This window comes from Pempheris klunzingeri, chromosome 24, assembly GCF_042242105.1.
Source record: "Pempheris klunzingeri isolate RE-2024b chromosome 24, fPemKlu1.hap1, whole genome shotgun sequence".
Taxonomy (NCBI): domain Eukaryota; kingdom Metazoa; phylum Chordata; class Actinopteri; order Acropomatiformes; family Pempheridae; genus Pempheris; species Pempheris klunzingeri.
The window spans coordinates 8,902,053-8,917,651 of record NC_092035.1 but is presented as its reverse complement, the minus strand read 5'-3'; the positions used below and the strand labels follow the sequence as shown (position 1 = coordinate 8,917,651).

At 43.9% G+C, this 15,599-nt stretch overlaps 1 protein-coding gene across 1 annotated transcript; it reads left to right on the top strand.

Moving 5' to 3' along the window:
• The first annotated feature begins 1,717 nt into the window (after positions 1-1,717).
• On the top strand, positions 1,718-15,123 carry rnd3a (Rho family GTPase 3a). The gene is made up of 5 exons (XM_070855612.1): positions 1,718-2,015; positions 2,411-2,498; positions 10,376-10,485; positions 12,346-12,480; positions 12,728-15,123. Exons 1-5 carry the CDS (start codon positions 1,866-1,868, stop codon positions 12,974-12,976), a joined length of 732 nt encoding a protein of 243 aa, XP_070711713.1. The 5' UTR covers positions 1,718-1,865; the 3' UTR covers positions 12,977-15,123.
• Positions 15,124-15,599: the final 476 nt, after the last annotated feature.

Below are 15,599 nucleotides of genomic sequence, written 5' to 3'. Positions count from 1 at the left end.
TGGCCGTGTTGTGTTCTGGAGGCAGAGCTCCCACACAACAGACGGGACTCCCACCACACAGCCTGCAGGGTGGAGCTGTCTCACTGTAAAAACGCTGCCAGCAACACTGAGAGTCCAATCACTCTGTCACAGAGGGGAGAGCTGATGCAGAGCGCTGCTGTTTTCCCATTTTTTGTAAAATTAGCAGTGATGCCATGTTGGGAAAGTAGCCTGAAGGCTGAGAGATGAGGCCTTGAGACCAGAAGGGTGCCTATTCGCACTCTGAAAAAAGATAGAAAAATGTGAATGTGGTGCATTATGGAGCCCGTAGGGAAATTTAGTTTCCATTTTACCCCTTTCTCTGTGTCTTCTCATAAGAATCTGGATGAAAGAGAGTGTGTTTTCTCTGGCTGCATATGCCACAGCTAGTACGTGCATTATTCACAGATAATGAGGGAATCCTCAAGCTGCTCACTGGAAATAACTGGGTTCACTGGGTTTATTGGTTTTCCGTGTGGCACAAATTTCAAAACCTCTACGTGTGTGATTCAATCAATACCTGCTCGCAACGTTTAGCTAATTTACAGCCTGATGACTCATTCTCTGTAAGAATGAAACATAATGAATGATGATAATAGGGTGTCTTGCTGCGTCACCTTGAGATCAAATTGTGTGATTTATTGTGCTCTGACCCATTTTTAAAGCACATTGTTATTGAAAAACTAGTACATAATTTAAAGTGGAGGGTGTAGGGAATGTATTACCCAGTAAATGAGTTTCCTCAGTGCTAAGCAACAATTGAGTGCTTTAAATTCATCAGAGGCATTACGGCTGGATTTAAAGGGAATATATAACTTTGTAATCAGCATGATGAAAACAAGCATAAAATGAGTAATCAAAGCTCAAAAACTATATTCCAAATCCATTTATGTAATCATGTTTTCCGTACTATAGCCCATGGAGGATGTCCCAGGTACATACGCTGTAAAAATAAGCTAAAGCTTTAGCTGATAGGCCCTTGTTGGAAATCATTTTCATTTTAGGTTTCTATACATTTTCTAATTTACATAAAGAATATTCTTTAATCGTGACAATTTGTTGTGAACAATTTCAAACTTTCCATAAAATGGTTTCAAAAGGCCAGTGTTATTTTGTATATTCAGCTCAGGCCTCAAACGAAGCAAAAATATCAAACACACATTTAAGTCTGTCACAATTTGTTCATTTGTATGAAAGATATCTGTAATAAAAGTATGGTTTCATCTGAATTAGCGCTTCAGCTTCGCTCTGAAACAACCAAGCTAGAAGCATTTCCTGTCATGGAAACATTACTTAATAATCTTTTCAGGGATTATTTTTATTTTCTTTTATTCATTTATACACATCACTAAAAACCAACCTGTGAAAACACAGCTGTGTGGGGAAGATTCTTTTTAACATGTAACTAAGTATTAGAAGAACATATTTATAAATGGTGACCATTCTTCTGCACACTTTATCTTGTTTGTCATCCGGCGACAAACACGATAAAACACTGCAGGCCTCCTGTCTGTGTAGAATACTGTACATTATTTAACTGTGTTTAAGGTGCAGGCTGTGGTGGCTGTGTAGCCCGAGCGGGGGCGCCATAGTGGAGGACAGTCCCGGCATGCCGCTGTGTGGAGGTCCGGGAGGGACGAGCCTCATCCGGGCCGCTGCCATTGGCTCCTGCGACGGTATAAATACGGGCAAATGGCTTTTACCGGCTCAGAGCAGGCGGAGACACCGGGGGAGGCAGCCAGGCACGTCGGGAGGCACCGCGACCGCATCTGTCGCTCCACATCTCGACGACTCACTCACGCATGCACAGGATTGGACTTTTTTATATTTAATCCCGGCTGAAATCAATGAAGGAGAGACGCTCTTGTCAGAAATTATCTCTGAAATCCGGCATGGATCCCAGTCAGAGTGTGAAGTGTAAGATCGTGGTGGTGGGAGACAGCCAGTGCGGGAAGACTGCCCTGCTTCACGTGTTCGCCAAGGACTGTTTCCCTGAGGTGAGCCCGTGCAGACCCTGCAGACTGATGATGATGATGATGATGATGATAATTAACCTGCTTTTATTAATGCACTCTGGTGTGATCAGCAAACAGGTCGTGCTGTTATGGGGATGGATGTGACAGATGGGTTCATGTGATCCAACTGTGATGAAGGACATATATTGTGTATTACTAGTCCGATGTGTGACATGTAGCTGTAATACCAGATGAATCCAGGTAGAATAGTAGTGTTGTGGAGCTGGTTGAATTTTGGGGCCAGTTTTGTGGTGATACGTGCAGTTGCACAAATAGTTAGTATGATATAATAGGAGTTTTATTCCTCTTCCTCAGTTTGACATGTCAAATCAGTTAATTTCCTTCCTAATGTGACCTTTGTTCGTGTCTCCCCACAGAGCTACGTCCCCACCGTGTTTGAAAACTACACAGCCAGTTTTGAAATCGACACACAGAGGATCGAGCTGAGCTTGTGGGACACCTCAGGTAATTAGGTCCTCCATCACCTCTCTCCTCTCTGCCTCCTGTCTGGTGTCAGTTCTGGTGAAATGTCCGGACATGTTGAGACACACAGGTCCCCTGCGTAAACCCCCCCCACACCCCACACCCCTCTGTGACCCTTCCTGTCGTGCTAACCGCTCTGGTGCTGATTAAGGTGAACTGATCTGGCCATATCTTCATAAACTTACTGAGGTATTTCTCTCAACATGTCCCAATCAGGAGATATGAAGAGGATCAGGCTTACATTTATGAATAATGAAATTAATCTGTGACCCATTTTAATCAATAAAGCCGGGTTAATCCTTTCTCTTTGTGTTCCTACACGCCAGACACGTTTCCCCCTCAGATTAGCGAGCGTCTCACCTTTTACCTCCATGGAAACATTGAACATTACAGTTGAGTGTTAACACAGAAATGCATCACAGTGCTGGATTTGATTCATGAATTCTTTCCAGCAGAGCTAAAGCAGAAACAGAAACAGGAAAGAAGAATGATGGGCTGAATGGAGCATATTCATACATCTGGCGAACACACCGCAAAGTTCCTCCTATTGCGCTTTTTGGGAAAGTTTTGTTATGCAACACGTGTACTGGCTCTGTAGCTTTTATCGCTTGTTGGTTGGACTTTGTGTTCAGGATCCTAAACCCAGCTGCTGGATCCCCTGAGTGTGTGCTTAATGTGTGTTTGAGAGAGTGTGTGTGTGTAAACAAACCCACTTTCCCATCCATCAATGCCCGAGCGGTGAATAGCACAGCAGTCAGGCGTGAGTGAGGCGTATGTTGCATGTGTGTGAGCATTTGGTGTGTGTGTGTGTGTGTGTTGGGCGGGGACAAGCCGACAGCCAGCTGTTGCGGGTCTGTGGGCTGGAATTCCTGAGTTATGTTTGAGTAACTTTTTCAAACATCTAGATCAGCGTGAAACACTTTCTCTCCAGTTTACAAAGTTTATAAGCACTTATTTTACACAAATTTAACAGTACAGCAGTAAAGTTAGACTTTTGGCCTTTTACTGCTCCAAAAGAAAATAATAGCTAAGCAGATAATCCTGCCTTTTAGGCTCTGTAATACTATAAGCAAGCAAAACAAGAAGCTCAAATTTCAAATTCCTCAGCCATACAGTATGTGTGTAGAAGTGGCAAAGAAATGAAAGGCGGACATAGTGAGAATTTTGTTTTATTGCGCTGTGTTGGCCGGCCGCCTGGAGCCATTTTTCTTTTTCTCTCTGCTTCATAAAACAGCAAATGGAGGGGGTGGGTGGGTGGGGCGGGTGGGGGTTCCTATTAGATCAGTGGGTCTGAGATGAAGCCAGACCCCCACCCTGCAATCCTCACCCCCACCCAACACACACAAGCACACACACACACACACACACACATACTCAGTGACTGATTGATACAGCTTTCGGCTTGACTGGTCCCTTTGTAGAGACACCCATCGGCCATGGCCAATCCAATCGATCCCTTATCTACTGAGGTGTGCTGGGGAGGGGTGTGTGTGTCTGTGTGTGTCTGTGTGTGTGTGTGTGTGTGTGTGTGTGAGAGACCCTGGCACGCACTCGGACAAAGAGCAGGACGGAGAAATGAAGACTAACACCCCCTCCCTCACAAACACACACCTAAACACACACACACACACTGTGGTTGTCTTTGTTCTGCAGTGATGAGTGGCCTAATGAGCAGCCTGGTGTGTGTGTGTGTGTGCGTGTGTTTAAAAGGGAGGGTGATGGGAGTAATTCAAGTCATTAAGGTAAATGTCTGCCAGTTGTATTGCCTTCCATTTGTCCCCCGCCCTGCTCGTCTGTGTTAGCTTTCCTCCGTGGGCTCAGGGTGGGGCCCGTTGGGGCCTTAGTGCTGCTTTTGATGCTTCACACTTATTCCGCTCGCAGAGGAAGCGGTTTATGCTGTCTGCTGCCTGCCCACATGTCTAAATGAGCTGCAAAGGTGTTTGTTTGAGAGTTGAACAGGAGGATGGGAAGACAGTGAAGGTAAACAGAACAACCCCTGTGGCTCAGCGCCCTTGTGCCTGAGGCTCCTTCTCATTTTCCTGACTTGAATGAGCAAAAATGCATCTCAATGGACATTCATTCTTCGCTTGACAATTTAGTTTCTAAAATGTCACAAAACAGCAGAAAAGACACACTTTCCCACAGCTCATGGTGATGTCTGTAAATTGCTTGTCCGCCAGTCCAAAACCACAAAGATTCTTGATTTGCAGTCATATAAAGCAGAGAAAAGCAGCAAATCGTCTCATTAGAGAGGCTGAACCAGCAAAATGTTTGGAATTTTTACGATTTAGTGATTTAAAGCTGCATGAATTGATTTGTTTTTGGCTACACTGGGACAGCACTGCCATATTATGGCTAATGGCTAAACAGATGCTCAGTTACACACCCAGCAGATATTAGCACTCATTAAGGGTTTTGTTTCTGGTCACATGGTCCTTCTTGCTCTGGTTGGGGAAACATATGTTTCCCCAGTGTTCACACGTTAGTCACTAACTCTGTATGTCATGTGGTGGGTTTTTATCTCCTTTTTCTGTAAACGGCTGCTTGTTGCACCAGGAAATGACACCATGAGAGTGAACCAAAACAGTGTAGCTGCAAAACAACGAGCCGAAAGACGCTAAAATGCTCTGTAGAGCTGAGGGGAATGGCAGGGTGGTGTTTCTAATCCTGTGTGGGCTCATCACTGCGAGCAAACCCTTTCACATTACACACAGTCATCTGACCCATTTCTCTTATTCTAATATTTATCAGGGCAGCTTTAAAATTGCTGTTTTTTTCATTCTCTGTCAATCAACTAATCGTTTCAGCGATAATCCCAGGCTAATGGAAGATTGGTTTAAACAGATTTCCCACCTTTGCACCGGTGAAATAACCCTAATGTACTTATGCTGAAGTGGACAGCAGGAAAGAGCTTAGTATTTTTCTTCCTTCAGAAATCAGTCTGAGATGTTTGTTCCAACTTTCTCAGGCAATTTTCCAAAGCCAAGAAAAATAAAAGCTGCTGTAAAATCTTATCAGAAAAACACAGCAACTCTCAGGCATTTTCACATCAAGGAGTCCTGAAGAGACATGCATGTTGGACCCCATGGATCTCATTTGATAATATTTATCCCCGGTGTACCTTATGGGAAAGTTTTTTTGTTTGTTTAGTGCTGATTTGAACAGTTGCCGACTCTGCACATTAAAAGATGACCCACTTTGAAAAACAGGAAGAAAGTGAGATAAAGGAAGATGCATAATGACAGAGTTTGGTCAGAGCCGCCCTGATGATCATTTCCTTCTGGAGTAGGTAGAGCGTGTTGCATGTGCCTTCGCCCCTGTAATACTAGACAGCTCAACTAACGGGACTTTTTCATGCACTCGGTATGCTCGTTCACAGCTCGCACACACTGTGCCCCCTCCATTCCTCTTGTCGGCAGCCATTGTTGCACTGGATCACATTTCTGGGCTCAGCGAATTGGAGCCGCATGTCTGGCATTCCTCAGACTAAAGGTTTCTACTTCCTCCTCTACAAAGACCCCTATTGTACCCAGTAGGCCCAGATCCTTGGTGCAGTGAAAGAGAAGTGGCGAGGTTCATTTAAGCCCTACCTCGTTTCCAAGGGGAAATTGAATCACGCTGGAATTTGCCGACTGGCGGGAGAGAGCCTTGAGCCAAAGGCGGTGATACAGTGAATCTAGGGAGAGATTAATGGACTTCCTGTCTGCTAATGCCATTGAAGACCTTTATGTGTGATGTTACACCTGACATTAAAATGTGTGTCCGGTCCTGACACTGAACACCTCACGTTCTTGGCTCTCACGTAGGCTCCCCGTTTGAACCCACATGTTAAGCTTCCTTTGTGCCTTTTGTATTGGTTGTAATGTGGAGTCCTACTTGATTCACACTTGGCTGATAATGTGGCACCCAGTGTCATGAACAGCACCCAAATGTTTGTCTTGTTGGGTGCTTATCCTCAAAAGAAGTTACATTTCACAAAAACACTTAGATTATAAGTGAAACAAAACAAGTGAAGTATTTATTTTCTAAATATACTTCGATCAGGTCGGCCTACTCCCTAAATTGAAGCCAAGAAGCCAGGAGCAGGAGAAACGGAGAGAGGACGGCCTTTTCTCAGAGTTTGGGGGTCTTCAGACACACTGGGGACACATATTTATGTTGAACAGACATTAAATAGTAGCATGGGACCTTTAAAATGTTGTATTGTAGCATTATATCAGTACACATCATACTGTGAAATAGTATCATAAAACATGTTTTATCGTAGCACATTGTATCATACGGTAACAACATATTGTAACGCAACATTTCTTCTCATATTAAAATGTATTGTATAGTAATGTGGTGCATCATATCACATTATCTCATATACTACTGCTATATGGTATTCATGTGATTAGCTCGCTAGCTTCTCAAACTTTCCAGGCAGGATGGCAGGGTCAGCAGTAACGGATACCTTGGTATCCACAGCAACTGCAGCCGACATTGGTGCACGTCACTTCACTTTCATTTGTTCTTTGTCTCTGTGCTGAATGCATCTGGCTGGTGATATATTACATATTTAAGCTCCACCGTGTAAGATGGCTGGATGTGCCTGTTGCTGTTTGCTGTTTCCACAGGTGTTCCCGAAGGCTTAATGCCCCCCCCCCCCCCCCCCCCCCCCCACACACACACACACACGCATACACACACGCTCAGCACCCCTGAGCTCAGTTCTGCTCAGCTATGCTAGCTATGCAGTAAATCAGCAGGCCTGCAGACCTGTTGCCATACATTCATACTGTCTGTCACAGCTGGCTTACCTCAGGACTCTGTGTGTGTGTGTGTGTGTGTGTGTGTGTGTGTGTGTGTGTGTGTGTGTCTGAGATAACGTACATTTCCGTGTCAATAAGCCATTTGTGCAAAGGCTTCCTACAGAAAGTGGAATGTCTTAAACATCATGAGATATGTTAGAGCAGTTTTCCAGATAGGTAACATCAGGAAATCTCTTTTTTTTTTCTTTCTGGAAGTCGGGGAACATCTGGGAATTTGAATAATGAGTCAGGTAACATGAATAGAGCTGAATGTGTTTTCCACCCCGTTTCATGAATATTTATTGCAGTAAGTGGTGCTTTTCATTCCAGCTGTTGTGGAAACCAGCCTGGAAAAGCACATTATCAAACCAGGAAGGAAGAGCATTTATTTTTACATCTTGGAAGAATTTCTTCTTAGTCATGGAAAGTCGTCTTGGTTTCATCAGGACCACAGTGGAAGCTTGGTATTGTGTTGTCTCGTGTCATTGTGGACGACAGTATTCATTTGCTGTGAGCGAGACACAAGGGAGAATGTGTTTAAGAGCAGGCGAAGGGGCTGGAGAGTGTGTGTCACTGTGTGTTTAAAGGACAGAGAGGGTGGACAGGGTGTGTGTCTTCCATCCAGATTTAGAGATCCTGTGGGAGAACAATGACAGGAGCTAATTAGATGACAGTCACCAGGTCTTTGTGTGCGTGTGTGTGTGTGTGTGTGTGTGTGTGTTAGGTCTGGGATTTCCTCTTATCTTTCCGGTTGGCAGGAAGATGACCTCAAAGCAGAGTTTAGTCTCAGGCCTAATGCAGTTACGACTCTGCCATATACTGCAGACGAGAAGGGAGACGTCCTCTATTAAAAGTCTCCTGAAAAGCATTACCAGACCTACACACACACACACACACACACACACACCACATATCAAATTTTGATCCTGTGTGAAAGTTACTGCTCTCCTCGCTCCTGTTTGTGTTGCTCAGCTTGAAATAGTTTGCAGAGATGCTCTTTGGGGATTTGCAGCTATAAATACTTTAATCTCCAGGTAAATTCACAGGAATATGTGCAGAGGATTTGAAACACTTAAAAATCAAGACCAAACACAAGGCACCCACCGACTCAGATGTGTGTATTTCCTGTCATTTGCTTGGTAAAAACAGTTAAAATCATTGTTAAATGTCAACCGACCACAGCTTACCCTTTCAGTCGCAGGGTCTTATTTTTCCACTGATTTGTTCCAGGCAGTACAAACCTTCAAACAATGCGCTGTGGTCGTGATTGATTGTGAGACAACCGTGAAAAATGGGAAATAAATTCTTGCGGGGGGATCGCACATTCCTCCTCGCCTTGTACTTCCCGCGTTGCGGCGATGATAGCTGCTCAGAGTGAGGCCTTTTTGTTTAGGCGGAGTCACCTCTCAGGCGGTTTTCCAAAAGATCCTCGGGGAGCGCTGGAATAACAAGCCATCTGAAACGCATTATGTTTAGATCAAGACATCGCAATAATGTATTCTGTGTAGTTCCTGGCGTCCATACTTCTCTGAGTTTGAGTTGTTAAAACTGTAAAAGGCATTACGACATAGTGATAGCATCCTGGATAGCCTGTGTGTATCAACATATGGAAAAGTGATGTTGTGGAATACAATGTTTGAGCCGGAGCATGTCCATCAGTGACCCCCCTCCTTAAAACATAAAATGACCCATCACCACAACTTCCCCCTAAAATCAAGGACTGTTAAACTATTCATTCAGCCAAATATGGTTTGTTTGTTAGCGAGAAACGCCACTTTTGGCTGATTTGATATCTGAAATGTTAGCAGGGATTGGATCCCTTTTCTGTCCAAAAAGATGATGGATGAAATGGAGTCTGTAGCGCTGCAGCCTGATAGCAGGCGAGTCCTGACCAACAGCTAAATAACAGTAAGAGTGCTTAAAAGCATGTTAATCAGGAAAAATGGTGCATTCAGAGCTGAGTAGCGGCTTCTCCTGTGTACAGTTCTCATAGTATTGTTTATTGTCCCTGTTGGCAGGAGCGGGGACCCCTAAGGAACTACTGAAAGGCTCATTTGACCCCCTCCCAGACAATCCAGGCTTGAACGCAGAGAATGTATGACTACAGACACGGATACGGTTCATATTTCTGTGTGCAGCCGTGGTACATTTATTGTACACACATGAGCTAGTGTCATGCTTTGTTGTGCGAGGCCCAGGCCTGGAAGGGTGCGCGGATTGTTTTAACGGTGTCTCATCCAGACTGTTTAGATTAGGAGCACTAGATCCAGCAGTGTGTGTGTGTGTGTGTGTGTGTGTGTGTGTGTGCAGTGCATTCCTGGCTTTTCTCCACAGCAATGTTTAGAGAGGACCTCCCAGGGGACCCCTCAGTTACCAAAAACAAAATTCTCCAGATTCTTGGCAGCAGCTTGTGTGTGGTCAGCTCTTGCATGTCATGTGATTTTTGACTCACCTTGACATGACGCCACCCTCTCCTCCCCTCCCCTCTCCTCTCCTCCCCTCCCCTCCCCTCCTTTCCTCTCCGGAGATGTTTCAGTCTGGCGGAGACATGGGCGTCTCCCTCACACATGTTTTCGATTTTGAGGAGGGAGTCATTTCCTCGCTCTGAAGTTCTCTGTTCCTTCGGAGAGGATTTCTTCAACAAGTGATCTTGTCGGAGTCAGCACATTTTTTTCTACTGATGCTGCATTATTTGTTTTTCTCGCCTGGCTGCCATGGATTATAGCTCAGCTGCAATCATGTCATATGAGAATAACTGTCAGAAATGCTTCGGGGTTTAAAACGATGATTTGGCCAATTCATGCACTTGAAAAAATATATTTGAGGTTTTCTGTAGATTTGGTTGCTGCCCTTCACTTCAGTGCAGGCATTTCCTTTACAGTGAAGCTACAATTCAAAGAATTTAGGCCTCTCAGTAATAACACTTCAGTTTTGAACTGGCAAATCCAGTCATTTTCTGTTCTGAAGCACTGATGGCTGTAGCTGGTTGTATGTACATTAGTGTGTGTCCATGAATCTGAATCTCGTGAATCTGTTGTTTCAGTTTCTTGTTTTCTTTTGTTCCAGGATCTCCATACTACGACAATGTGAGGCCCCTCTCCTACCCAGACTCTGACGCCGTCCTCATCTGTTTCGACATCAGCCGCCCTGAAACACTGGACAGTGTGCTGAAAAAGGTTTGTTTCGCTTTACAGACACACTCATTTAAGAAATAATCATCAAGCCTTTGATAAGCTCAGAAGTCTTCAATCTTCAAACATTCCTCCACTTTAAAGTCTCTGACTTTGTTTGATCCGCTGACAAAGGCCATGTTACATTTAACTGGATCAAACGTCTACAGTCTGGATTTTTTTTGTAGCCCCGGTTACATCAGGTCTTGTGATGTGAAGTTGTAAAGCTGTAGTGTGACTGGAAGGTCGCTTGGTCAAATCCCCGGAGCGGTTTGAGAAGGAAGTAACACTCTTCACTGACTTGTACTGAGGTGTAGCCACCAGTTACTCACATGAAGCTACTGGTGCTTAACCTGATGACTGTGGTCGTACTGGCTGACTCCCACATGTCAGAGTGTTGACCATAAGGCTGGACAGGCAGCATCAGTCATCTGACTGGAAGGCTCTGATGGTACTCTAAAAATGTAAAACCATTGTTTTCTAAATTAAATCGCACCTGGCATGCACTCTTCTTTTGTAAAGGACTTCCTGTTTTCATGGAGTTCATTTTAGCTGTCCATAAACGTTACAGTATGACCAAGTTTCTGGCAAAAAGCCAGTCACATTGGCCCTAAATTAGAGGTCCATAGTTTGGACCCAATCCAAAACAGACCCAAGGAAAACCTACACAACCCTGGCGTCAGTAAGGAGGAGACCCAGTCTGAAAGGAACCCAAGAACATGTAGACATGATCTCAGCGTCCAACAGAAACACCCAACCCAGACCTACTCAGACCCAGAGTGCTTTCAAACTTATAGCTTGTTCGCTGTGGTTCAAATATAAGTTTGGGCAAAGACCCATCAGGACCTCTGCCCCTATCACTTCCTCCAACAGCAGCCTGAAACTAGAATTTCAAGAATATTGAGGTCATGTTAATCAATTTAATATTGAGTCAAGAAATCCAGTAAGCTACGGCCCTGTGTGGCAGCCATGTTGGAGGTCTAAATGTATTTGATTTGTTCTCCGAAACAAAAACTGCTATTTTTAACAGGAAGTATGTAATCTTACCAGACAGGCAGCTGTGTTCTTGTTGAATGCCGTTGCTGTTGGCCAGCTAAGCCTTCTATCTTAACCTATCATTAGCAGTAATGGGGAGTATGTTAACCAGTTGTTCTGGTTCAGATGGCGGTCTGCATACAAGCTGTAGTCTGAGTGTCTTTAAGTGAAACTAAAAGTCAGCTGACCTAACTGTGCATTTCCTTAATGTAATGTCAGTGGAAGGTCATGTTTTGGACAGTGAGCGTGTCGATTAGAATTAGCATTGGTCTAGGCTTTTAGTCAAGTGGTGTTTGTGCAGATAGAGGGTGACAGACAGGCTGTACAAAACAACTTCCTCTTTGGATGTTGATGAACTTGATCCCCTGACCAGCCAGCCAGCCAGCCAGCCAGCCAGCCAGCCAGCCCTGAGGCACATTAGCCTGAGATTAAAGCCCCTGGAGAAATGCCATTGATCACAGAGCATTTATTGTTGTCAGAGGGGAAACATGGGGATTATTTGTAGTTCCTTTCCAGGGTTCAAAGCGTGAGGGTCTCTAGGAAGTGGCAGCTGTAACCTTTGTACTTAAAGGGCAGGTGACGGGGGTTGGAGCTCATGGGATCTTGTGTCAGGTCGTTCTGGCCAACATGCATATTTTAACACTTAATCATGTTTTGTGGAATTATTCTGTACGTATCTGGTCTATAAGGAAAATGCAGCTGAATATTGATCCTCTGCTCATGTTATACCTTTCCATAGCAGCGGTGGTAGATCAGTTCCCATTTGAATGCTGAATGAATTAAAATATATCGTAATATTACACAATTGTAAGCTTTCGTTTGTCTCCACAGTGGAAAGGGGAGATCCAGGAGTTTTGTCCCAACACTAAGATGCTGTTGGTCGGATGTAAATCAGACCTGCGCACTGACCTGAGCACGCTGGTGGAGCTTTCCAACCACAGACAGACACCAGTCTCTTACGACCAGGTATGCAGATTAAAACAATATGAAACATAAAAGTAGTAAAGCAGTTTTGTGACTTGACTCATTCATGAATAGTAGGTCATTGTAGTCTGCTTTAAGCCATGTTTAATTGATCCCCAAGAGCAAAAAATCCTCTCATCATTGTTGACACGAGTGTTAAAGTACATCCGTTAACCTCTCGCTAACCGACCTGCAAGCCTTTTCTACCGGTGGTGACCATATTTGCCCTCCTCCTCCTCCTCCTCCTCAGGGTTCTAGCATGGCCAAGCAGATCTCAGCGCCCTACATCGAGTGCTCGGCCCAGCAGTCGGAGAACAGCGTCAGAGACATTTTCCATGTGGCCACACTGGCGTGCATCAATAAAAACAACAAAAACGTCAAGCGCAGTAAGACCACCCGCGGCAACAAGAGGATTTCACACATGCCCGGTAGGCCCGACCTGGCGGCTGTGGCCTCGGACCTCCGGAAGGACAAAGCCAAAAGTTGCTCGGTCATGTGACTGAACAAACTGAGGAGGATTAGACTGAGAATGAGGACAGAGCACAGTGCAAGCAGGAAGCTATGGGGCAGCAATCTTTCCTGCATGCTAAAGACCCCTTATTTTTCTGGAACGGGGTTTTATGAGCTTCAATTCATGTACATGTTGCTGGAATACTCTGCACCAATGAAAACTCAATGCGTAGTAGCGTCCCAATTCATGTGCCCCCCCCACGCCCCACCAGACGAGGAAGCTATCTGTCAGTGGGCTACCTGCTCGGGGAAGTGACCTGCTTCCTCTGGGAGGACAAAGCGGATGCGGTCGAGGCTTTCCACACCAACAGGAAATGAGCAGGAGGAGTGATGTCATTAGGAGACGCTTAAGAAAGGAAGGGGTTAAGAACATGTGATTTTTTGAATGAGAGCCAAGGCGACGATGGGGGTTTGCTGCCTGGGAAAGAAAATAGGAGGTGCTGTTGTTAGTGCCGGATCAATGACTGTTTGCTCGGAGGGTTTGTACAACAAGTCGTCTCTGTAGTTTGGAAATGATTCACTCTCAGCCCTGCTCCTGTAACTGTTAGAAGAGGAGTTTCTTAGTCCTGCTCAAAGGAAACCTGACGCTGTTTGTACCCTGTTTCTGATATGTTGTCGGTATAATGTGAAGTCATTGGTGTGTAGCTGCGTCACTGTTTTATTTTAGCTTCATCCTGATGAGTTTCATCCGTGAACAGCTGATTATTCCCCTGATCACGCCCGAGCTGTTTGAGTCTCTAATCGCACGTTTGTCGACAGCCATTCTGGGCCCGTTTATTTCACCTCACAGCTAAAGGTGCATAACGACTCTCTGAAGACAGGTCATCCTAACTGTTTCCATGATGACAGCTTCATGGGGGAGCCATAAGTAAAATTACTCATAGCTGTACTTGGCATCTAGGAGCAATTCCAAGTCCATGTGATAAACAAAAATGCAATTTGGGCTTTCATTTTCACCAATTTGCAACTGTTTTGAAATAATAAAATAACATAAATAAAAAATAATAAACTTGCATAACATGTTTTAAATTGCCTAATGCACCCTTAATGGGCCAAAAAGCTTTAATTGAAAAATAATAGAAATACTTGAGAAGTGGAAATTTGACTAATGGTGTTAGATGAGAAGCATGTCAGGCTGACGGCCGGTTTGAGCTATGAACTGTTTTTCCCACTTCACTTTAGGGAGGGAGTGGAAATGAAAGCCACAATTAAAACTAGTTTATTAGGTTCTGTAAACGTCAGAGTTGTCTGCTTTGCATTTCCCCAAAGTGACTCTGCTGTAAATTCCTAGAAAAGGCCTGGTCACACCAGCTTTTGAAACGGTGTAAAATCACAGCCAAAATCTCTTCTTTCCGATGAAATTACCACGATAAGTGGATTAGTGAGTCCAGAATGGAGGAATCTAATGTAGCTTATTAGCTGTGCAGCGCCATACACATTCAAGTAATACATTTCCTTTGTCGGGATAAAAACTGTTCCACAAAGTAGACATGGTTCCCAGACTGTTAGGAGCGGATGGTACTTATTTTGAATAAACTGTGAACTTATTGTTCCAGTAGCGCCTGAGCTAACAACCATTCTAAATGACTAAACAAGAAATCAATTAATCAATCAATTAATAACCATTACCTGCAGGTTAATCGCCTGACCAGGCCTCATCTCAAATTGGGTCATTGTGTTTTCCACATGGTTTTCAATTTTAGTTTTTTTAGTGTTTTTTCTGACCCTCAGACCTGAGGGGCACGTTTGAAATGCATCATAATGTAAGCAACAAATAGGTGTCAATTTGAAAATTAGACTTTTTCTAAAGTCTTGAGAAACAGTGTTTTTAAATATGTGCTTTGCCCTCTAACTACAGTGCAATTAAGTAGCTGTTTAAATATCAAAGGTATTGATGCACTTTTAATGTAACCTTCAAACTTCTCAATTAGCTTGTTGAAATGCCAGCGCTGTCACATTTGGCAGCTCAGTGGCCCAGCTCTCGTCTTCATTTTCTAATCTGTTGTCTCCTCCCTGTGTACATTACCACGTTTTCTTGAATGTTAATGTCACCTTCAAATGTCTTTGCCAATGTTGTTGCCGCAATATTTATTGAATTATATATTTTCCTGTTAGAATAAATGCAAATGGAATTGAGGAGAAGTGTGTTTTCTGTTCACTGAGGGGGAAACATTTATTACAAACAGGGGGAAAAAAAACACAGTGAATCTGGCAGTGTTGGACCTATCTGACAAAACAAGGCAGATAACAATCTAATAATCGCCACAGATCACATTTTTCTCACAGGGTTTCACAGTCTGAGATGAGGAAATGGTAATCTTAAGGATAATATTTCTTTTTCATCTTCAAGTTGAATTCATATGGGAAGCAAAACCATGAATTAGTACTTCTGCTCACAACAAAAGCCTGATGCCGCCTGCAGCACCTGGGGTGTAAACAACTTAATTCCAGGCATGTCTGCGCGTTTATGCAAAGAGCTGTGCAATCATAGCAAAATCACACAGGGTTCTGCTTTCTGAGAGCACAATTGAACTTAAAATACCTCATGAATTAATGCTAAATGTTTCTATGAAGCCTGTGTACCAAATGGAAATATTAAGTAAAATGTATTT

What these genes read in the sequence shown, in the direction of transcription:
- rnd3a (XM_070855612.1), top strand. Translation starts at nt 1,866, where the DNA reads ATGAAGGAGAGACGCTCTTGTCAGAAATTATCTCTGAAATCCGGCATG. An exon ending in TGGACAGTGTGCTGAAAAAG is followed by an intron (nt 10,486 to 12,345) that starts GTTTGTTTCGCT and finishes TTGTCTCCACAG; the next exon opens with TGGAAAGGGGAGATCCAGGA. An exon ending in CACCAGTCTCTTACGACCAG is followed by an intron (nt 12,481 to 12,727) that starts GTATGCAGATTA and finishes CCTCCTCCTCAG; the next exon opens with GGTTCTAGCATGGCCAAGCA.